Source organism: Melanotaenia boesemani, chromosome 3 (genome assembly GCF_017639745.1).
Source record: "Melanotaenia boesemani isolate fMelBoe1 chromosome 3, fMelBoe1.pri, whole genome shotgun sequence".
Classification (NCBI taxonomy): Eukaryota; Metazoa; Chordata; class Actinopteri; order Atheriniformes; family Melanotaeniidae; genus Melanotaenia; species Melanotaenia boesemani.
Window position 1 is genome coordinate 29,123,415 of NC_055684.1, and position 25,222 is coordinate 29,148,636.

Sequence of the window (25,222 nt, forward strand, 5' to 3'; positions counted from 1 at the left end):
CTGAGCTTGTAATTATGTCACTTAAGGTACATGACAAAACACTGAGTCAAGCTTCTCAAAACCTTTGGTTGTGGTTATATACTGTACCAGTGTACATGCCTTCAACAACAACTTCACTCCGCCCACTCTTGTCACCGAGGCCAGGTGTATTTACTTCAGTACTGACTCAACCACCAAAATCCTCAATGTGCTCTTCAGCCTAGTTCCCAGCACTTCAACAAAAAGTCCCAACTGTAGGATGAAGTCTACAAAGGCCCAACTGGTCTGAAAAGACAGTGGGTCCTTTGTTAAGTAGGTGCCTAACAGAACACAAGAGAAACACATGCCTACTTGGAAGCTGCTCACAAAAATGATATCAACTGTTCAGCATAGCTACATCCACATAGCTAATTCTCAATTAACTGAAGTTAATTAAGTATACAGGGAAAGCTTGCTTTTCTTGACCAAACCGCAGCTGTTTGCTGCAGGAAAAGCCTGTACATTTGAACAGCTGAGTGGGCACTTTCTTATCTCTCAGCTCAAAGGCAGCTGCAGACTGCAGAGGCTCTGCAAGCCCCATCAATTTGTATTATTCTTTATGTACATTTTTTTTCAGGCTTTTGCTCTGCAACCACTATGCAAAGTTTAGTTGGTCCCAAACGCATGCTGAGACTTGCATGGATACTTGGTTAATTATTTAACTAAGGAGCTTTGGTCTCTTCCGCTTTATCGCCACACACTTTAGTTACATATTGCTGTCAGGATACAGTAACAAAGCTGAGTACACCCATGTACAGTGTTACCGAAACCTTAAAATCTTCTTTCAACTTATATACAAGAGCAAATACAGCACATTTAAAAGAAAATCAAGAACAATTTTGTATCATCAGTGGAACATGATACAGTTATAATCAAATAACATTTCAGTTTTAGTGGTACAACACAGTCATGTGCTTACTGTAATTGTATACTGTATGTATTGTGAATATTGACTTCCTGCTCAGGAGGTGCTACCTGATGACACATGACTAACAAGTACAGCATGGGTGTTGATGTATTTATGATTGAGTGATATACAATTCGACTATCTGTGTGCGTGACTATTTTCATCAGTGACTGATTTGTTGAAATTTCTTCTGCAGTTTAAAGAATCTGGATTGAACTGGATTTTAATGGTCTGTATTTATATGGTAAATGGTCCGTATTTTATATAGCGCTTTACTGTCCCTGGAATGATACCCAAAGCGCTTTACATTATACATCACATTCACCCATTCACACACACATTCACACACTGATGGCGGAAGCTGCCATGCAAGGCGCTCGACCACAATACTAATACATGATACTAATGTGTCAATGTAGAAAATTTAAGCATTAACAGGGTGAACAAAAAAATAATTATCATTACTCTAGTGCAAGCACATCAAACTCATTTTCTTTCAGAGGTCATATAGAGCGCAATTTAATCTCCAGTGGGCCAGACCAGTAAAATAACAGCATAATAACCTTTAAATGATGAGAACTCCTCATTTCCCCCCTTTTTTCCCTTTGTAAACTATCCTTTTTAAAATCATTACCAACACCAACGTTACTGAAAAGTAAATAAGTTGAATAATAAGCAATATTTTACTTCATTTACACATTTAAATATTTTACTTATTCATTTTATTTGATGTAATATTCTTGATATTTATTTTAAATGTAATTATATATATATATATATATATATATATATATAATGTGTAAAACAAACATTTTAACAGTTTTTGTTCAATATATTTTTACAAAACAATTTATTTATTATTTATTTATTTTACATATTGCATTACATTTACAGATTACAATGGATCTACAAAATCGAAAAATATATAATAATATATAATAATACAAAATTTCACATTATGACCAGAAGAACTTTTCAAGATCTACAAGTTATTCTAAATGTACATATGTGTGCATTACCTCGTGTGTGTAGTATTCCTGACTACCCTTATAATGCAAACTGAAGTAATTTTTTATTAAGTAACAAAAATACAAATAAAAAAGAACAAGTTATGGCCTTGCCTTGGAAACATTTTAGATTAAAATATAAAAAGAAGAAACATTACGTGGAAAATTTAGGAATTACTGTTACTTTAGTTTAAAATTAATGTCATTTTTACATTTATCAAATTCATAACACAGCCCAGGTTGGACCTTCTGGCGGGCCAATTTTAGCCCCCAGGCCGTATGTTTGACACCTGTGCTCTAGTGTCTGATGTTATCCTCTTTATTAGGATAACAGGTATTTCATCACATCTTAGTGCAGACTTGTGCATATGTATATAGTGTATTACAGTACAAGGTTTTACCACTTTTCACTTCCCATTGGTTACAACCTGCCTTCATGTTAATTATAAAAAAAACTGTTCATTGATGTGTCGGTGTGTCGAGAATCTGTTCAGTGTTTTGAGACTTATTTAATTTGTGTGCAGTCTTGTTTTATTTTTGAAGCTAAAGTGACCAGGAGGCCATTTTTAAAGCCAGTGCTTCCAGCCAGAAAGTTCTCGAGCAGAGACTCTCACTTCGCAAGACAAACTTCCAATTTTTTCATTCGTCAGCAGCTGGCATGTAAAATCCTGCTGCTTTATTGACATTATCTTCAGCCGCCATTTCTTCAGGACTTTGAAGCGTCATCCAGACAGATCTCCAACCACGTGACCTCATGTAACATTAGTTCCAACGAGCAGCACGTCTGTGATATTTACACTGTGTCCTCTGCTACGTGGGCTCCAAGCCACAGGCAGCAGGTTACATAACAGTGGATGGAAGTACTGCAGATTTCTCGATGCATTCCCGCGGTTACTTGATCGCAGGACCTGTCTCCGTGGATACCATGAGTCATTTCTTTGAGGATGTCACCTGAGCAGCTTGAGTAATCCATGAAAAGCGCGCGCAGATTTGAGAGTGCTGTGAAACGCGGATAGTAGCGTGAACAGCGAGGCGTGGGGCTTGTCCTGGGTGGGACCAAGCAGCAGTGGGAGAGGAGTGGTGGGTACTGTCAACGTGGGTTGAAACCACTGGTATATTCCAATTAAATGTCTATTAAAAGTATAACTGTGCATTTAAATGAATGAAATGTTTCATTAAAATGACAATGAGGCACTTTAGTTAGTAACTTTCACCGTCACTGATAAAAAAATAGTTGAGGACTCAACCAGAATTTTAACTAGCTGTAGACTAATGATTTGATTAATGAAGATACAGTACAGTAGCTTTATCTGTAGGTCAGAAACTTCATTATTTAGACAGTTTATGTGTACTACTGTTGAAAGGGTTAACCTCACAGTCAATAGTCAATAGCCTATTACATAACTAGAACCCTTGCGCTATAGTAGGAGGGAAATTGACAGGATAGACACCCTTTTTAATGCCTTCTAATGGGACAAAAATGCTATTATTATTTGAAACTCAAACCTAAAATTTCTTCTCATTGACTACAAAGCTTCACTTATGACAATGACAGATGATGCAAATTCACAAAATATCACAGTGAATATGTCAATTATGCTACATGTATTTAACTCTTTAGCTTTCTATATAGAAAACATTCAAATTACAGATAGAAATATAAATGTCTAAGCACCCTATGAAAAGTCAAATAAATAATTAAACAAATAAATACTGTCTAGCTGAAAACCTGTTAAAAAAACTATCAAACACAAACAAGTCACATGGAGAGCCCCAATAATTCACTCCTTTCCCTTTTGACAGATCAAGAATCAAGAATCAAGAATCAAGAATCTTTATTGTCATTGTGCAAGGCACAACGAAATTTTGTTTCAGAAGTTCTCGGCTTAAAAGGCACACTGTAACACACGAAGATAAAAAGTATGGAAAGGCAAAAGACAATATCTCTTTAAATTTAAAGAGTAAAAGGAATAAAATGGAATAACAGTGCAAATCAAAACAAGTATTTAAAGTGTTTAAAGTGACTGGCATGGAAGTGATCCACATATTGCGGCATATTGTCCCAAAGTGCAGTGCAGTCTGAGTATGTCTGCCTGTCTGCAGGGGTTTAGTGTTCAGTCTATGGATGAGGGGTGGGGGGAGATGGGGTGATGGATTTCACAGCTCTGGGGAAGAAGCTGTGTTTCAGTCTGTTGGTGTGGGCTTTGATGTTTCTGTATCTCTTTCCAGAGGGAAGAGGTACAAACAGTTCGTGTCCTGGGTGGGTGGGGTCTGCAGCTATATGACTGGCCCTTCTCTGGACCCGGCTGTCGTATATTGAGTCCAGGAGCGGGAGAGGACTCCCTACAATCCCCTGTGCTGTTTTCACCACCCGGGCCAAGACCTTCCTGTCGTGTGCAGTGCAGCTCCCGTACCACACTGTTGCACTCAGACAGAGAATGCTCTCTATGGTGGCTCTGTAGAAGTTTATCAGAAGCTGAGAGGAGAGTCCAGTCCTTTTGAGCTTCCTGAGGAAGAAGAGCCTTTGTTTGGCCCTCTTCACCAGGTGCGATGTGTGTGCGGACCAAGTGAGGTCAGATGTAATGTGGATGCCCAGGAACTTGATGTTGTCCACCCGCTCCACCTCCTCCCCATGCATGAGGACAGGGGTGTGCTCCATCTTCCTGGATCTCCTCAAGTCCACAATGACCTCCTTGGTCTTGCTGGTGTTGAGAACAAGGTTGTTGTCTGAACACCATCCTGTCAGGTGCTGGATCTCCGCTCTGTAGAGGGTCTCATTGTTGTCCGATATGAGACCCACCACGGTGGTGTCATCTGCAAACTTCAGAACCATGTTTGTGGGATGGATAGCAAAACAGTCATGTGTGAATAGGGTGAAGAGGGCCGGGCTAAGCACACATCCCTGTGGTGTGCCTGTGCTCAGGAACCGTGTGGATGATGTGCAGTCCCCAATCCTCACCACCTGAGGCCTCTTAGTGAGGAGGTCCCTGATCCAGAAGCATATGGGGTTAGACAGTCCGAGGTTGTGTAGTTTCAGTGTCAGCTTGTCAGGGATCACCGTGTTGAAAGCTGAACTGAAGTCCACAAATAACATCCTGACGTAGGTGTTAGGATGCTCCAGGTGAGTCAGAGCCGTGCGCAGTGCCAGTGAGACTGCATCCTCTGTCGATCGGTTCTCCCTGTAGGCGAACTGATATCTGTCCAGAGTAGCAGGAATGACGTCCTTGATGTGACTTAAGACGATCGTTAAGACGTTTCTGTCTGTAAGATTCTTAGTTAATATCCCCAGAATGAACAAAATTGAATCAAAATGTTACTTAACATGCAGGACTTTATTTTTGGACACCTTTCCAGAAATCTCTGACCTTTAGATAGCCCCAAAATACATGATTAAAGTCGCCTTCCAATCAAACTCCCTTTAGGCTAGTGTTTCCACCCAGCGCTCATCTGTTATAATTACATTTGCTACCAATTCCCATTTTTCATTTTACATTTAAACTATTAACATGTGACTCATGTTGTAGTACTTTATGGATTTTTTATATCAACCCGTTTATTTGCATTTCTGCAACTTTGGTTAATTCCTTGTGATTCTGGAGGTAGTGTCTGTCGTAAATAGGAATAAAAGTAATTTAGTAAATTAAACTTCTGTTCCGTTATTCAAATTATTTCAAAATTGGTCCTTTCAAAATTTGAGCAATAAATATGTTATTTCTCATACTTCTGTCTATAGCTACTACATGGTACACAATCTTGTATTTTTTTTTTTTTTTTTGCAATATTCATAGCTTTGCTTGCTGAGCTTGACAGATTTAATTTCCTTTGTATGGTCAAGATTAAAATTTTTTTTTGTTTGTTTATTAATCCAATCATTTTGGATCTAGACATTTTTGTTTGGCGTTTCTGGTAAAGGGCAATGATTCTGAGGATATCTTTAGGAAATCCCTTTGCTCCATTTTAACCCATGTAGCATCTTTCGCATCGGTTGAAAACCTGTTTTGACCTATAACATGAATGTATCTAAACTTGGGAGTCAAACCATTCTCATCTCCACATAACAGTGGACATAACTGCTAGTATGTCTCAAAAGGATATGAACTGGTTATACTATATTAAATAAATGAGTTTAAACTCCTCACTGAAATAACAAAATCTTTACCAGAGAAACAAGAGTCAAAATCTTCTAATTTTGAGTTGAATTGTCTTCTCTTGAGATTGTTCCACAAGAGGGCGCTCCTTAACTAAGTAATAAGAACCAGTGTTCAACTTAACAGTGAAAGAAGAAAACTAAATTGACCAGAGTAAATTTTAACCAACCAGTATTTAATTGAGATATCAGTTCACATAGTATCAAACAAAAACAATGTAAGACTTAAAAAACAAACAAAAAAAAGGGCTCAAACCATTTTTTTCTTTTTAATTTCCAAATCAAATCCAGTTTTGCATCTTGACCGGGACAAAAAAACCGCAAAAGTACATGAAAGTAGCTGTCTGAAAAAAGGCTGGCTTTACACACACACACAATAAAAAGAATGGGAAATCTTACATTACCCAATCCTTTCTTAAGGAGGGAAAACAAAAGGCAAAAACCAAACAAAATCTTTACACAGTCAAGATGAGGAACTACTCGAACAATGTCGGTCTACAGAGTACATTCATCAACAAAACCAAAGCTCATAGAGAGAAACTCTGGAATGAAGGGTGGGACAACTGTGACAGGACCTGACAAAACAGACAATGCTTAGATGACACTAATGATGCATTACACCCATACACACTCACTCAATGCATTTTGAAACAAAGCCTAAAAAGACAATGTGGGTTAGGACACTAAAATGTTTGGTTGTTTTAAAAAAAGAAAAAAGAAAGATAAAAGAAAGAAAGAAAAAAAAAATACAAAAATGACCACATGGCCATGCTGAAGTCCATCAAATGAAATGGTGGAGCCTTTACAAATGTTCACCATCAGCTCCCTTTACACCTAACAGACCATCGTCTACTTTCTGTCGTTAGACCTGGAGCGGCTGTGGAGAAGTGAAAGAAAACATTAATGCCACATAGAATTAAAAAGGATGGAGAAAAGCAAAACATTTAGAAAAAAAAGCAGCCTCCACTAAATTCAACAGCTGGGTCATTTTTCTAGCTTTCACTTTACGGTGGTCAGTTTTACTGACTTTAGATGGAAATTATCTGTAGATGGTTCAAAATGTTAATACCTCCTTGATCGAGAAAAGGACCTAGAAGGTTTGTGGTTCCTGTCCCGGGAGAGGGACCTTTCTCTCCTCCTGTCTCTGGAGAAAGACCTAATAAAAAAAATAAAAAAAAAAATCATTAAAGGACAAAAATAAATTTGAAATATGCAAATTGTGCAATTTAATTTAGTTTATCAATAGCAAGTGGTTTAAATCTTAAACCTCACCCTGCAACACTGTTGTATTACACTCCTGCACTTTTTTGTCCAAATGTACGTAAACTTGCAATCATCAAGTGTTGTTTAAAACTTAATAGTGAAGATTTTTTTTTGTCCCTCCATCTGGAAGCAGAATTCTGACATACCTGCTTCGGCTGCGGCTGAAGCTCCGCCTGCGTGGGGATCTGCGCAAGGAAAATACAATTGTTAAGAAAAAATACAGATGTATGAATCGCCCTGTAGAACTGCACATTATTCAGCTTCTCTGACACTGGGCTACCTCAGCACAGCCCTTTGCCTATTTCAGTCTTGTAAAGTGGAAATAAGAATGTGTGTTTCCAGGGAAACAATTATCTGAGTAATAAAAAGTCGCTGGCAACAAACCAAGCACATAAAGATGGCAGATGCTCAGGAATTTCCCACTCACACCTATCCCACAGTACAAGGCACAACTTTTAGTTAGGTCACAAGTGGGAATTTTATTCCAGTTTATAATTTGAACTGGTAGGGTGTCTGATGACTTCTGCAAATATGCAAGAGATTCTAAGACTAAAGACTGACTCCCACTCAGAAAAATCAAACATTGTACTGTGGACTGGCCCATGTGTTTGTGTGAAATTAAAACATACATGGGCCACCATCTGTATGAAACTGGTCCACTGCACTCAAATGGATAACATAACAAAATGAAGGCAAGTAAAGCCATTATAAAAAGGGAATAAGTCTCGAAAAACAGCCAGGCTAAATTCTCATACAACCAACACAACAGATAAGATAGTCATAGTGGGGTTTGAGAAGAGTTTTGATATGATATGACCTCATTATTCTGCTCAGATCCCCAAGACATACCAGATTATCTATCATGTCAAAACCTCTGGAAATGAAGTTCCAGATATTTGATACTGGACCATTCCCCTTTGAAATAAGGACTACAGAAATGGTGGACGACAAAATGACAAACCTATGATTTAAATGTTAAAGAATGACCTTTTCAAACCAGATGTCTCTTCATTTTTAAAACTGTAATCAGCAGTGTACTGAATGAAGCAGGAAAACTTACTAGTATTTTTGGATTTCAACAAGCTAGTTATGACGAAAGGGAGGCAGACTGGCGGCCGGGTAGGTAGAATTGGTTGAATAGGGCTGGCCAGATGCTGCAAGGTGATTAGGTGGCAGGCAGATGGGGGCTGGTTGTGGCTTTTTTCCTGCTTTAATTGGTAAGCTGAAGGCTGCTGCTGGTAGGTTGTAGACATTTGGGAACGTAATACGCTGATTGGTCGGGAATGTGAGGTGGGCCGCTGCCGTTTGGTTTAAGGTTGAAGGAGGAGGAAGATGAGAACGGCATGCTGAGGAACCAATGGGCTGATGCAACCTGACGACTGGCCATGCCTGGGTCATGTGACAGCACCAGCCAAGCTGATTTGGGCACGATGATCAGCAGTCACATGATGCTGAAAGAGGACTAGTTGACTGACTCAGAGGGTGGTGAGAAGAGGCATGGTGGTGGCTCTGCAACGGGTTTCATTCTTATTAATATAGATGAAAAGTAAAAAGCATCCTCAAACAAAAAGGAAAAACACAATTGGCACTTTCCCCCCTCCCACCCTGACTTAAACAGGTTATACTATTCCTAACAAGGAACTGCCTACACCTGTTTCACATAACTATTTTTTCACTGTAATGCAGCTTAATGTAGAAAGTATGACTGTGCACAAAAGAATGTACACTTCAAAAGAACACTGATGCCTAAAACACTTATGTCAGACATGCCATGCTAATTTTGAAGTACAAAGGAAATGCCTTTCTTTTGCAAAACGCAACAGAAAGGCATTCATGTACTGCCGAGGAGAATGTCCCATTAATGTTATATTTTTATATTTGATTTTAAACACCTATTTGGCTCATTGCACCAAATGACTTATATAAATGAAGGCAAAACAGGAGGCCTTAGACAGTGCAACTGTAACCAATGTCTAACAAGTAGGCAAAAATATCCAGAACTATAAATGCAAATACAAATGCACTGGGAGACCACAAGTAATTATCAGGAAATAAACTGTGGGTAAGAAAGGTAAATGAGTAAGTAGTAGATGGATAAAGGAACAACTGTTATCCCTGTTGGCCATCGTCAAATAATAACATGTAGGTCACCTTCGCCTGGGCGGTGGGCTACGACGCCTGTAGTCATCTCGGTCTCGAGGACGCCTGCTCCACGAGGGGGGAGCACCACGGGTGCGGCTACGCTTCTCACCATTTGACAGCTCCACACGCACTCGGCAACCACACAATGTCCTACAAAATAATTGGTAGTCATTGTGGGTGTAGCATGACAAACCTGTTTCTATATTGTTGTCTGCTGGAATTCAGAATATATATAGACAGCCGCCTACCTTCCATCAAGCTCACGCACTGCATCAGTTGCATCTCTGGGATCTTCAAACTCTACAAAGGCAAAGCCTGGGGGGTTCCTTGCCACCCAAACACTACGGAGAGGACCATAGTAGCCAAATGCCCTCTCCAACTCTGTCTTGTTTCCATTGTTGCCCAAATTTCCAACATAGACTTTGCAGTCAAGGGGACAGTCACGATGCATGACTGAATCTGAAAAGATAAAGAAGTTCAAAGAGTTGTTATCACTGCAGCACTTAATCTGTGACAAAACTTGACCAGTTATTCTTACTTTAAAGGTGGTTTAAACAAAAACAATTCGCTTTTTGGGGTAATAATCAGTCAAAAATACCTTTAATTTCAATTCTTTGTTATGCAGACTTTAACAATACGTTTGCATACGTTTAATCCCGTAGATGCCAATTAAATGAATTATATATATATATATATATATATATATATATATATATATATATATATATATATATATATATATAAAGAAGAATTATTATGCCCAAGAACCCCAGTTCTATCTGTAAACTATTTTGCGGCCCTAAAAATTTCGACCCACTTCTCCATCGGATTTGGAGCAAAGGCTAACATTAGCCAAGGAGACAAATAACGTTATTTATCGTCATAAACAATTAATCTCACAATATGCTGGATTCATATAATGTTTAACTCAATTGCTTAACTAATAAGTGAACTATACAGTCCACTAAAATGTGTAAACCTAAAGTAAATTATATTTACAAGCGAATAGTTAATTCAAAGAAGCTAAAATGGCTGTCGTTTGTCTGAGGCCTGCTCGCCCGTAGCGGCACTCGGCCACAGAAATCGAACAATACAACATGTGGATCCGGTAATGCAGCAAACTCTACTAAAAAAACATCATTTAAAAAACGGCACTGTACAACATATCATTGGGTATTCTACACAAACTTTACCGTATTTGAATGAATTCACGGCTCAAATGATCAGCGCTTCTCCCGCTCGTTCTCCTCTCTTGGATCGTCGATGGAAAATGGCGTGACGGAAGATACGTTTGTCTGAGTAACCAGGATGCTGCATGGAGGAGGGCGGAGCATCTTATCTCCCTCCTCTTTTTACTACTTTAGTTCTTTGGACTGGCTATTTTAAATATCTGATTTTGCTTGGATCAACATGACAAATTGCTGAAATGTGCAGGTATTTTGTTGCCATAATTTATGCGCCGAAGTGGGAAACACAAAGAATAAAACTGCAGTACCACATTCAGCCACATAATTAATGCCAATGAACCAGTGGCGCTGTTTCTAAATTATGAATGGGGACTTCCACTTAATATGCAGCCTGTAACAATTTGCTATATACTCATTATCAGTATTGGGAAATTTACTTGTGAAAGCGCGACACAGATTACTATATTCTGTTAGAAATATAATCAAAAGTTTGGAAGAGGAACTAATTCTAACATTTATTTTCTAATTTGATTAATTATCTAAAACTATCACAGAGAATAAAATACAATTATCAAATAATGCAAATACAAAGAAACTTAGAAAACAGAAGATTAATTTTGATAGTCAAATAAATTTAGAGTACAATGCTTGTTTTTTTTAACGGTATGTTATATGCACAGCAGACATTGTACACACACACAAATCCTGAAGTGTTACCAAGTTTGAAAATATGTTTTTAAAATTACTCAAACTTATTAACTATGGCTCAACGGTTCCAATTCATCCACTGGCTCTACTTATTATTCCAGTTCCAGAGTCATAAGTGTCTGGAGCCTATTTCAGCTGCTATCAGGCGAAGGTACAAGGCAAAGCAGTTTATTTGTATAGCACATTTCATGTATAAGACAATTAAAAGTACTTTATATAAAACATTAAAACCATTACAGAAGGTTAAAAGAAAACATTAAATAGTAGTAAAGGGCAGCAAAAAATAGCAAAAATCCCAAAAAATCCCAAATTCAATTGAAATTATTAAAAGCAAGGTAAGTTAAAAGTTAGTGTGCAGATTTCATGCATGGGCGCATGAGAAAAGAAATGTTTTTAACCTGGATTTAAAAGTGTCCAAATATGGTGAAAGTTTAATCTCCACTGGCAGTTTGGTCCACCTTTTTTGACCTAACAGCTAAATGCTGCTTTTCCATGTTTAGTCTGGACTCTGGCCTGGACTAGTTGACCAGAGTCTTTGGATCTAAGAGCTCTGCTAGGTTTATATATCTGAACACCACACACATGTATTCTGGGCCTTAATCGCTCTGGAATTTGTAAACAATCACTAGGGTTTTAAAATCTATTCTGTGACTGACTGGAAACCAGTGTAAAGATTTTATAAATGGGGTGATGTGTTCAGATCTCTTAATCCTGCTTAAAACTCTTGCAGCAGCGTTCTGGATCAGATGTTCAATGCTTTTTTTTTTTTTTTAGGACGTCCTGTTAAGAGACTATTACAGTAATCCATACAGTCAGTAAAAAAGCTGTCTTAGTGACAGCTTTGATGTAGCAGCTTAAAGTCAGATCTAAGTCTATAAATACTCCAATGTTACAAACTTGGTCTGTGATTTTAAGAGCTTGGGTCTCCAGGTGTTTACCAGTGTTCTTCTCTTTGCTACCAAACAGAATAATTTAATTGTAGAAAATTCTCTCTCATTCAGGTGTTTATTTGCTCCAGACACCCAGATAACTCACAGGGCTTCACAGTTCCCCAACAATCACAATCTCACTCTTTAATCTTGTTTTTGGGAAGGACAATCACAGCTGCCCTAGTAGATTCAGTAACTTTCCATAAGTCAAATATTATATCATTTTGGTTAAATTAAATCTGTTACTCGCAAACCCTGAAGATCAAACTCTTGCTCTTCCTGTAGATAGTCACGAAGTTTCTGGTCGAGTAGTAGCCAGATATCCAGATTTTGATTGGACAAACTAAAATATGCTTAATTTACAAGCAAGATCTTAATTAGAGATGTGACGTTCATGACCGAATCGATTCTTTTGAACGACTCTTTTAAATGACTCTTTTAAATGAACAATGGGAACCGATTCATAGCTGTGATGTGTTTTTCAGCCATTCTGTTTATATACAAATTTTTGACACTGCCTTCATCAAATCAAAGCAAATCAAACTTTATTTATAAAGCTCTTTTCATGCCATAGGCAACACAAAGTTCTTTACATGATTAAAAACATAATAAAAACACTCAATGAAATCTTTCACACAGTCACACGCACACACGTATACACACACACACACACGCCAAGCCCAATCCCACCCCACCCCCCTTCCAGCTAAATATGACTGAATAAAAAAAATAAATGAATAAATAAGTAAATAAGAAGTCGTACAGTTGAGTAAAATGAAAATAAAATAAATAACATTTGTGACATCATAGAAGTCTGATGTCCAACACGCTCCATTCATGTGAAGCATCTATGGGCAGAGAGTATTGTTAGGAAAGAAATACTGTGAGTTCTATCCAAAACATTTACTAGAACTTGCACTGACTGCTCAGGTTTATCCTTTTTTATCTATATTTTTCCTATAATTTCTTAATCTTGTATAGTAGATTTCATATAGGTACATATTTTGATTGTTTTCCATTCTTATATATTGTGAAATTTTGTAAGATATTGTGAGAACGAGCCAGTCTTTTGAATGGCTCTTTGAAAGGAAGGGTTCCTCAAGATCCGTTCAAAGAGCCTTAAATCCCATCTCTAATCTTAATGGATGCACTCACTTGTAAAACCTGAATTTTTTAGAAGGCTAAAAAAAATCTAAATTATGGAGGATGGTGAGATGACTGCATGCACGTTGTAAGTGTTACTACTTGGGTAAGGGTTTTATGTGCTTTTTTAAACGATTTGAAGCCTTAAGCATTTTTAAAATCACATCCTGATCTACTCTTCAACCTCTTTCATGATTTTCAAATAAATATAAAGCACAGAAGTTCATTATGCAAATTAGTACGATGGTGAGTTTCAAGTACACGTTTATAGGGTGTAATTGGGAAGATTACGTTGACACAAATAAGAAATTAAAAGAAAGCTAAAAATATTTCAGTTTTCATGAAAGACTAAAGTTGATGTATTGTAGTATAACTACAATTAGCATGTCGATATGACAAAAGCTAAAAGATAATGGAAACAAAACAAAAATAATGTAGTTATTTTATTGTAAACATCTATTCTCCCACGTACAGTGAATGCAGCTTCAACTATGAAACGCCCAGCTTTCCGTTGGTAGCTGCCCACAAAGTTACTCAGCCAGGTGACAGCTGAGCCAGCAGGCAAACGGCACGACTGCAACCTACGCACAGAAACAAGCTACAAAAAGATATTTGTCAGCATCAAATCAAATCAGTTACTTATTTACTGCGTATACTGTATTCATTTTTTATTTTTTTATTTTTACATGCACATTGTCAAAAAGCTCTTCTTCCGTTTGCTCTTGTGGAGAAATCAGCTAGCAGGAGAGGACGTTAGCTTGTGACATTACTACCAGACTCCACGGTTGTTGTATTTTTGTCCAGGTAAGGTTACACAGCCGTGGTGAACATGTCAGAGGCGGCCGGGGACGCGAGGCTGGATATGAAACAGGCGAGCAAAGAGGTGAAAGAGAGCGAAAACGCTGCGGAAAAATACTCAGCCATGACCGTCAGCAAACATAGCGAAATGAACGTGGGAGATCTGTCGTCGGCTTTTAGCGCTGTTCCTACTCACAAACCAGTTAAAAAGGTAAGACTTCTTAAGCTACATTACCTGTCAGCTTAACGACAGCATCACGGAGGATATTTACATGTTAACTCTGACCTTTACTAACACTAAGAGAAAATGCTGTCACTGGTGTAGGCTGTTATATTTGTGGTTGCATCTTTTCCTTTTCCTTATTGCAATCTGCTGTACTTTGCACAAGTTGCAGGTTGAGCAAATACAAAATAAATCTTCACACGCAAGATAAAAAAATGCAAAATAAATTTGAGAAAGTTAACTTTAAACGCAACATATGTAATGCAACTAATAATGCATCATTTGCTATAAATAAATAAAAAAGGGAGAATACACCCTAACAACATAGTACAGAAATATTATATCCTATAAAGAACCCTCCCCCTCTTTTATTTTTTGTTTATTTATTTATTTATTTTTGTTTAATACAGGCTATATAAAGAGGAAACACCTTTAAGCAAGTTGTTCCAATTGCATCATATTAGCCCTTGACAAATAATATTGCCTAATAATAATAAATAATGCATTTAATAAACAAAACGAATTAAAATTGTTAAAATCTACTCTAAGTAAATCTACTTTACTTATGTAACCCAATTAAACACGTCATTAATGTACCCCAGAAGGTCTGTAAAACACATTACCCCTTAGATCCTTAGACCTTAAAACAATAAATAAATAATCAGTTCTTTATCAAAGTCCATTTTAACTGCGATATTTCCAGCTCCTTGAAACAACAGAGCCATTTGTTCTATCTGACATGTGAAAAAGACAGATGTCACCTGACATTTGAAAGGAACAAGGAAGATTTCTTGATTTTCTTTAAGCTTTAGGCTAGCAAGTATTTCCACTTTTTTTTTTTTGCTAAGGTGGAGTAATGAACAGACTTGGATTTAACACAATATGTTATGTATTTTTTGAGTTGTGAAATACAACAGCTGATGCAAATTGTATTCTATCAAAAGCAAAGTCCTAACATACTAGGGTCAAAATATAAAAGTCACTCTGGTTGCTTTGTTTTAATTTGACTGTTTGACATCCTCATTCTTGCTTTAGGAAGACCTTTATTCTAGAGTGGTCATTGTCTTAAAACTTGTATAGCCTTTTGTTTAAATGAAGAGTGTAAAAACCGTTACGTTTAACTGGTAGCGCAACATTTTGGAAGAACACAAGGATGCATAGACAAATGATGCAACAAAAAACATTTCCAATTAATTTTAAAATGTCTTGGAAAATTAGAGTAAAAGTACAATTCCTGTGTCATGTGGTTCGGTATATGTTGGACCCATTTTGAGGATACAAGGGAGGCTGTTTGGTGTCCTTGTGGTTTATGCCCTCTGTGCCTCAAGGTGACAACCTCGTCGACATTTGTCTCCACACAAGATCACTTATTCTCTGTTAACATCTATTAACATGGTTATCCCATTTAGTCAGTATTTAAGCACTGATGGCACATTTTGTGATTAGGTCCAAGGAGATTGGATAAAACAGAGAATTTATACATAGAAAAATTAAATGCACAAGATGGATATTTATGATTAGATAAAAAAACAAAAGTAGATAAATGATTTGAAATTCCTTTCTAGCTTACATAAAGTAGCTTAAATGAGCCAGACAGGCTTCTTGAACCACAAACCCACACCATTGTGTCCAGGGGGAAAATATGTGGTGTCATGTCACCTTAATCTCAAGAAAACAGCTTCACATTGTTCTTTGTTGCCATGTTGTTTAAGTGGTATGTAGATGGTTTTCATTACCAGCCCTAAACCTTAAAACCAGCCTTGCATATATCAAAACCCGCCTCACTGTCTTCATCTTATTCTTATATGAAGACAGTGATGCACAGAGATATTAATAACTGATTCTTTATGTATATAACAGTTTCATTAAAGATGCCTGGCATTGTAAGAAATTTTGAACAGAAATCTTTCTAAAATATGCTGAGGTATATAGATTTTGTCTACTTTTTTTATACCTTGATTTGAGAAAATAAGCACAGACAAAGCTTCTTGCCTTGTCTCATGTTACTATTAGGCATGCAAAATCCCTGTCATCAAAACTTTGTTTACTACCATGATGAAAATGAACCAAACAGGCATAAAAATGGATACATGCACAACAAAACTACTAGCCCTGTCTTCTTACAGAGGCATGACCTTTTTTTCCCCCCCAGAAGAGCAGCTTGCTCCTCATTGGGATGCAGGTAGATCATAAAAATGTTTTGGTAGAGGCTTATAAGCAACAAGGATTGGTAACGCTACAAAAAAGAGAAGGATAATAATATTGTGACCATTTTCTTTTCCTTTTTTTTCCTTTGTTGCATTGAAGATTAGCGACGTTCATAATCGCAACACAAACATGGGTCAAATGGGGACTTCCAAACCCATCAATTTGCCCAGGCATTTTAGCCAAAAAAACAAACAAACAAAAAGAGAAGAGACTTGCAGCATTTTGCAGCTGGGTCCTTTCTATGTGGAGTTTGTACAAGCATGAGTCCTTACTGGGTACTACATCTTTATCCCACAGTCCAAAAACATGCACGCTTTGAGTGTGTCATTTGTCTCTGTGTTGGCCCTGGGATGGAACATCAGCTTGTGCAGTATGTACTCCTGGACAAGCTGACATTCAAAACATTTTCTGTTCTCATTTGAACTAACACTGTGCAATATTAAATTAACTGATATTAGTCAGCATGCACAATATTAATATTTGAAAGACATTTTGACTCACAATGGGACAAGCACAGTAGTATTAATGAGGCCCACAGTCTACTTAGAGGAAGTTCTGCTTTAGTGCATTGCCAGTATCTGTCTAGTGCAGAACTGGACTTCACCTCTCATTAATACACCCAAGATAAGCACCATTATTTAAAGTATTTTTTGCACATTGCAACGTATGTGTTGAAATATTCAACAATAATATTGCACATTATATGTTTTTCTAACATTGTGTAGCCTTAATTTGAAATTACTTCAGTTGCAACTTTCGATGAATCACCTTACACTCTTGCTTTGGTCTGTTTTAGCAAATCCAGTTTGTGGAGGAAAAGCAGGAGTTCAGCAGGTTTCCCACCAAAGCAGGCCGACGCTCGCTGTCCCGCTCAATCTCGCAGTCGTCCACTGACAGCTACAGCTCTGGTGAGAGGAAGACGCATTTAAATTACTTTATGCACCTGTTTTCAGTTTGTCTGCACTCCGTTATTTGGTAATAAACCATTTTCTTTTCATGTATGTTCTGATTGTTGGTTGAACTTAAGCATGTGGAAATGGATTTAAAAGGAGATGCGGAATGAGAAACTGAAAAGTGATAATTCAATTTTAGTTTAATGACATAACATGATTTCACATTACAGCTGCATCCTATACAGACAGCTCTGACGACGAGACGTCACCACGGGACAAAACGCAGGTTAACAGCAAGGGCAGCAGTGACTTCTGCGTCAAAAGCATCAAGCAGGTTGAATTCGGGAGACGTGAGATTGAGATAGCAGAACAAGGTAAGACACGTTGACCCAAACATTTTACTTGAACTCTGTCATGGTAAACCAGGTGTAACTGATAACTGTAATGATGTCTGAGAGGTAGAGCTTTTAAATCAGTATATCCTGAGATTTTATTTGATTCAAGCGTTGTGAAGCTAGCCACCTATAACCCCATATCCCCCTACATAAAGAGCAATGTGCAGTTTAAAATAAAAGTTGAGATAAAAGTTAAGAAAGGTAGCAAGTTTGATCTTTTTATCCAGCTTTATTTGGAAAAAAAAAATGTTAATGGGTTGACACAGAAGTGCTGTAGCTATCTTTGTTTATATTGTAAATGCTGTGAAGTTTTTGGTATCATCTGAAAAAGCTTTCTGTTTCACTGATCTTGTTTGCAGATATGTCAGCACTGATCTCACTCAGGAAGAGAGCACAGAGTGAGAAACCATTGGCAGGTGCCAAAATCGTGGGCTGCACTCACATCACTGCTCAGACTGCGGTAATAGTTCACTCAAGACACTGAGCTTTAACACACCAGCGAGGGCGGCAGTGTGATAGTGTGTCTTTAATCAGGATCAGATGTTGCATTCACTTTAATTCGTTTCTTAACTGCTTTGCAACTAGTGTACCCTTAATGATAACACATATGAATTTGCAAATAATTCTTCAGGGCAGTCAAATAAACATGAAATAATGAAATTTTAAAGGTATGAATTGTGTGTTTTCAGGTGCTGATTGAGACTCTGGTAGCTCTTGGGGCTCAGTGCCGATGGACTGCATGTAACATATACTCAACGCAGAATGAAGTAGCTGCTGCTTTGTCAGAGACGGGTGAGCAGCAGAGATATAAAAAAAATATAAATATATAGAAATAAACTTACAAACAATCCCTTAAATACTGGTAAATAACTTCAGAAAACTTCATTACCATGAATAAAGTTGTACACTGATGTCTGAAAACCATCATAATTATAATCCAAACTATACAGAGTTCATAGGTTTCAGTGTTTGAATATTTTGTTCTGTGATGAGCCGAGGTTTGCTTGGTCACGTAAATGTCTCGTGTTTTTAGAACCAAGGTTACTGCTTGGAAATGTTAAACTCTTGAACATTCAGCCTTGCCAGGAAAATGGAAGTACTTAAGTATTTCAATTTTGTGGAGGAGTCGCACTACTTGAGCCATTTATCTTTGGTTGCTATGTGACAGTCAAAGTATGTGCTAAATCTGCAGAGTAGACCTTTTGAGATTTAGCAAGTTGAGGGATTCACAGCTTTGTGGGGGACATGCACTTTTAGGTGCTTGGTTTAGTCATTTATTGCTGTGCATCGTCTGCTACATGCTGGGCTGTTCATTAAACTGTAAGGAACATAGAAAGTGCAAAATTCTGTGAACAGCTCTTCAACTTGCTTTTAAGCCCACCAGTGATATCACTTTTTACTTGGAGCTGCTTGTCTGACATTTTTGCCAGTATGTTATGCATGGCTGTTTGCTCTCCAACTCAAGAAGTGATATATTAATATTATTACACAGGAGTTTTGAACCACACTGATCATGTTTTTTTTTTTGGTAACACAAATGGTTCAGTGTTAATTAAATTTAATCTTATAGAATCTAATGTAGTCTCTGCAGCAGTTTTTTGTCTTGGAAATGAAAGGGACATGTTCATTAGTGCATATGTAAGACTTCTGCCTTTTAATGCTAATTTGTAATGTTTCAGGTGTGGCTGTGTTTGCCTGGAAGGGAGAGTCTGAAGATGACTTCTGGTGGTGTATTGACCGCTGTGTCAACACTGAGGGTTGGCAGCCCAATATGGTTTGTGGAAAATCCTGTTTTTTTTTTTTTTGTCCCTATGCAGGGACAGACATGTGGCCATAAAATGTCATATATGAATAGCAAGGACAAACATTTGCTTCCCATGCTCATGAAATGATCAGAAGAGCAAATGGTCCTTGATAATAGAAGTATGTAAATATGTTTTTATCTACTTAGAGTGTAATAGAGGAAAAATACTAGGCTGTGTATGAGCACTAGTGAGAATGAAAAAAATGGTCTTTTTGGCTGTTAGATTCTTGATGATGGCGGAGACTTGACACACTGGGTGTATAAGAAATATCCCAATGTCTTCAAGAAGATCCGGGGTATTGTAGAGGAGAGTGTTACCGGAGTTCACAGGTAATTTATTTTTGGAGGGACTTGATCTTTTTGAAAATATTTACAGTGGTTACACACATGTCTATATCTTATTTTTTTCCAGGTTGTATCAACTTTCCAAAGCTGGAAAACTGTGTGTGCCAGCTATGAATGTAAATGACTCTGTGACAAAACAGAAGTTTGACAACCTGTACTGCTGCAGAGAGTCTATCTTGGATGGGTGAGTAGACTTTGGTCACTGGTTTATTACTGTTTGAAAGCTTGACAAAAACATACTCCAACCTGCATATAAACACACATCCATTTTTTTGGATAACATTACTGGGACTGATTATGTTACATCCAGCTGAATCTCTTGTTTGTATTGTGAGAAGTGTCTAGGTTTGATGCAGTTTAAACTGGTCAGATGGGAGGTTAAATAATTTAATCACTTTTTCCATCAGTGATTAATGAATCAACCTAAAAGTTTATGCCACAAACGTTTCACATCAGTCTGCTTAAAGGTCTTAGATAAGACTGCACTACTGCATTTGTGAAGCAGCTTTGTAAAAGCTCTTTGTGATTTGATTGAAGTCTAACTAATTTAATCACTGAATGTCATTTGAGTCACCGTCAGCTGAAACTGACAGCTTGGGAATGAGATGTGTCATTTGATAGATTTTATGAGCTTCTGAAATAATACACACAAATAAATAGGTGTTAATGATTTGGTTGCTTAGTTTGTAATCCTTTTGCATTTTATGTCGGATTTAGTCATAGATAAGTGTGAGAGAAAAAGCAAAACCTTTATTTGATTTTGTCCATCAATATTAATAATTAAACTGCCTCTCTCGATCCTGATATAGGAGAGTAATTGGTGGAGTACTTGTTCTATTACCTCAATAAAAACTGCACATTGCAAATTCTCTGGACTCCGAACGCTGAGTGAAACGGTCTGAGAGAACAGCTGCTACATTTGTTATTCTTCTGTTAATTATCTTCTCGGAAGCGTAATGAATACTCCACTATCCTTTAACAATGTCTGCACATGTCTGAGTCGGGTCAGTGCTTTCTAAGCTGACCACTTTTAATTAGTTGCTGTTCATCTAGATTAATTATCAGCAAGGAAGACCGCTGTCTCGTAGCAGGTGCTCCATTATACCATCCAGTGCTAAACGCCAGTATGATAAGACCTGTTCTCTAGGAGTTTTAAGTAAACAGTTTATTTGCCTCACAAAGAGCAAACTATTTTATTTCAAACAGATGCAAAAAATGCTCCACTTGATTTCTTTTTTTGTTGTTTTATGTTTTGGAAAATCTTTTACTGGAAACAGAGCTGCCAGATTGTGAACTCTTCAGATTGGCAGATTTTTCACTTCCACAAAATGTGCTAATTTTGTGTCTCAAACCTCTCTAGCTTGAAAAGAACCACAGATGTCATGTTTGGAGGCAAACAGGTGGTTGTATGTGGGTATGGTGAGGTGAGATGCTTCTTGTAATATTATATCGTAACTTCCATTACATTTTAACACGATTTACACACCTTTGATTGCATTTTTTTCTGGGTAAACTTCCTTTATAACATCTAAAAAGTTTGCAGGACACTGGATTGATAAGGCTTGTTATGCTTAATAACTAATGCATACTGCTATTACTTCAGTTTTAAGTTTCTATGCTTAATATATTTTTATATATCTTTTTTTCTCAGGTTGGAAAAGGTTGTTGTGCAGCTTTGAAAGCTTTGGGAGCTATTGTGTATGTTACAGAGATCGATCCCATCTGTGCCCTGCAGGCCTGGTGAGGAAAAGAACAACTTGGATGGTCACCATGCTGAATAAGTTGACATACAGGAACAACAAATAACCACATGCTCAAACTGTTGTCCAAACAATATTTATACTAATTATCTAATGAAATAATTGATGAGTAACTAAAACTGAGCTTCAGCTCAAGTGAAACAGGGGCCCTGCCCTTCAGATTGACTGATTTGAATGTCAGTAAATTTCAGATCTGTCCTGTTTGTCCTCATTGAAGCATATTTCTGTCTTCTGTTTAACAGCATGGACGGATTCAGAGTGGTCAAGCTGAATGAGGTTATTCGTCTGGTTGATGTCATCATCACATGCACTGGTAACCCAGCTTAAAGCAATACTGGTGTACTTATTATAATGTACTGAGATGGGATTACGTTTCAGAGCCTTTTAATCTATATTAAATGACATTAATATGTAAATTCAACAGTAGACAAATTTAAAGATAAATAATACTTAAGTATCAAGAGGGGCCTTATATCCATAAAGCTTCTCTTAGCAAAGCAGTTTGTTTGGCACAACGCAGCAGTCAGACCAGCACTCTGCTTGCTGGTTTCTTTTGCAGGAAATAAAAACGTGGTGACCAGGGACCAGCTGGACCGAATGAAAAATGGTTCTATTGTCTGCAACATGGGACACTCCAACACTGAGATTGATGTGGTAAACTTATGTTCATAGTGTTAAAATTCAAATTTAAATTCATCCTTCAGAATAAGCTTTTTGTACACACTTATGTAACTGTGTACAAGCAGGACCAAATAGTACATAAAGGTTAATGTTGAAGAGAACCACAGGATGACTGGTATTCTTAACTTTTCAAGGCAAGTCTTCGGACTCCTGAGCTGACCTGGGAGAGAGTTCGCTCTCAGGTGGATCATGTCATCTGGCCTGATGGCAAGAGAGTTATCCTCCTGGCTGAGGTGACTGGTTACATCTATGAGTCTTGCAGTGATGAGTAATCAATATAGAAACTGTGCATGTGATGCATTTTGATCTTATGCGTATTAGTTAGAGATGTTTGCCTGACTTTTTAAATATTTTATTTCAAGCTTAATGTTTTTTTTCTTAGCGTCTGGAAAAAATACATCTTGAGCAACAGTCTGTTCAAAAGCAGGATGTTATAGTAATCATTAGATTGTAAGATTTCAATCGGCACTTTGTTTACTTTTCACAGTTAAATTGTGCTTGTTATGTGTGATATCTAGGAAATTCTCAAACAATAGACTCGTGTTTTACAATTTTACATAGTTTCTCTTACTGTATCAAGCTGTTATAATTATGTCTTGTGGTGGAGTAGAACATTTTGTTGTGACTGCTCTTTGAAGCCTGATCCTGATAACATGTTTTGCTTTGCAGGGGCGCCTTCTGAACCTCAGCTGCTCCACCGTCCCGACCTTTGTCTTGTCCATCACAGCCACCACACAGGTCACATGGCAGCTAAAGCCACATTATATTTATTTGACTGCAGTCAGTAGAGAATTAAGGATTGACTGTGTGCTTTTCCATTTTCTCTAATTGTGTGGCCATCCTGGCAGATAAGCTCTTGATCCGACCTGGAAATGTCACGGTGTGCAGGGCTCTTGTAGCAAAATGCTGCCCCCACTCACAAACATGCTCTTTGATTTTAGTTCTTTAATCAGGATTTCAAACTTGTATAATTATTGATTTTTGCTTCTTATTAATCCAAACTAGTGGTTACTTTATAATCTCTTAATTATTATTTATGCTTGTTTGTTTTTAGGCTCTGGCCCTCATAGAGTTGTACAATGCTCCTGAGGGACGTTACAAACAGGATGTTTACTTGCTTCCCAAGAAGATGGGTAGGATAAAAGTCTTTATTACGTCCTGCAGTATTTACACATTGAAAGCTTACAGTCAACATTACTTATGTTTGAGGTTTTAGACTAAGTTCATAAATCTATTAATTTTTCCTTCATCTGCCACATGTGCTAGTTTAAAGCTTTTCCTTTAAATGGTGGTTTTTAAGAAAAAAAATCATCCCTAAATTTAGCGCTACACCCTCATGAGTTTTAAGGTAATAATCTACTGTAAATGAACTTTTTATTGATCAGTTCAGCTTTAGATGTAGATGTTTAGTTAGATGTTTATATTTTTATCCCATATTTTTGTGTTTCAGATGAGTATGTAGCCAGTTTGCATCTGGCCACATTTGACGCCCACCTGACAGAGCTCTCTGATGAGCAGGCCAAATATCTGGGTTTGAATAAAAACGGACCATTTAAACCAAACTATTACAGGTACACTTCTGCACATCTGTGTGTGTGTTTTTTTTTTTTTTTTTTTTTAACATATATGATATATTAGCAGACCAGTCTAAACTTAATATGCTTCCATTAATTACAGGTATTAGGCTGTCAGACACACTCTGAACTGACTGTGTGGATCCTTCTGGCCTCCTGATAACAAGAGGGTTTATGTATACATTTTTTATGCACTTCACTGTATGCACAATTTGCATTTATATATATATTTTAGTGACCACGACAGATTATGCCTTCCTTGCTGCTTCCTGCACACAACGCACGTGACACTCTGTTATGAAAAAGTTGGTGTAACTGCAGCACTCAGATGTCTATTATCCAATATGTCTGATAAGAGTTTGATTGCATGTGTTTCTATAACTGCTGATATATGATAGCTGTTGAATGATGTTTGAATATATTGTGCCAAATGACTGATAATTGACCATTATAGTTGTTAAAAAATAATAATCAATAGAAATAAGTGAAACCACATAAAGCACTATTTAATAGAGTTTGAAAAATATATGTATAAACACTGTATGAGAGTCCTTCCTGAAATGCTAAGGTGTTGACTTAATTGCAACACACAGCACTCTGCTGCTTATTGAGCTTTTTAGACACTCTTAGCTGGGTGATTCTGTTCTTGTCACTATTCGCAGGCATTTCCTGACATGATGGTGAAGAGATGTTTTGAATTGTAGTCGCTGGACCAAATCTGAGCTGAAAGGCGAACCGTTGTAACTCGTTAAATAGCCAGATATGTGGCTCTAAGTAGATATTTTTCCATGTGTGTTGGATCAAAGTAGGTCATTGATTACTGACAGGTGAGCCATAGAAACTTGTAAATCATAGTTTGATGAGTGTTTCTACTATCCTGTGGCCAAAAACCCCTCACTGCTGTTCTCATATTTTCTTTGTTCTTTGATATCAAAGCACTTATTCACATAATGCATTCCATCCATCAGAAAGAGAAAATTTGTCTTGACTTTTAAAGTATTGACAGCCATACTACTAACCTGCAGATCTGGGCAAAAAGTAACTTTTAAGTTTGTGTTAATGATAGCAAACATTAGAATAGAACTTGTCA

General features: G+C 37.3%; 2 protein-coding genes across 3 annotated transcripts; one reads left to right on the forward strand and one right to left on the reverse strand.

Moving 5' to 3' along the window:
- Positions 1 to 6,234: 6,234 nt before the first annotated feature.
- srsf3b (serine and arginine rich splicing factor 3b) lies at positions 6,235 to 10,775 on the reverse strand. The gene is made up of 6 exons (XM_041980671.1): positions 10,678 to 10,775; positions 9,733 to 9,943; positions 9,494 to 9,634; positions 7,489 to 7,527; positions 7,149 to 7,235; positions 6,235 to 6,956 (listed from the first exon to the last, which is right to left on the reverse strand). Exons 2-6 carry the CDS (start codon positions 9,933 to 9,935, stop codon positions 6,929 to 6,931), a joined length of 498 nt encoding a protein of 165 aa, XP_041836605.1. The 5' UTR covers positions 9,936 to 9,943; positions 10,678 to 10,775; the 3' UTR covers positions 6,235 to 6,928.
- Positions 10,776 to 13,978: 3,203 nt separating this feature from the next.
- On the forward strand, positions 13,979 to 24,613 carry LOC121636725 (S-adenosylhomocysteine hydrolase-like protein 1). Of its 2 annotated transcripts, none has more exons than XM_041980488.1 (17): positions 13,979 to 14,460; positions 17,477 to 17,588; positions 17,819 to 17,947; positions 18,328 to 18,428; positions 18,658 to 18,760; positions 19,648 to 19,742; positions 19,996 to 20,102; positions 20,185 to 20,301; positions 21,478 to 21,541; positions 21,769 to 21,857; positions 22,120 to 22,190; positions 22,437 to 22,531; positions 22,693 to 22,791; positions 23,228 to 23,296; positions 23,613 to 23,691; positions 24,009 to 24,129; positions 24,236 to 24,613. In XM_041980488.1, the coding sequence occupies exons 1-17, from the start codon at positions 14,281 to 14,283 to the stop codon at positions 24,240 to 24,242; spliced, it is 1,638 nt and encodes a 545-aa protein (XP_041836422.1). In that variant the 5' UTR covers positions 13,979 to 14,280; the 3' UTR covers positions 24,243 to 24,613. The 2 variants fall into 2 exon arrangements, with proteins under 2 accessions (XP_041836422.1, XP_041836421.1); XM_041980487.1 differs by having other exon boundaries at positions 13,980 to 14,460; positions 17,804 to 17,947.
- The last annotated feature ends 609 nt before the right edge of the window (positions 24,614 to 25,222 follow it).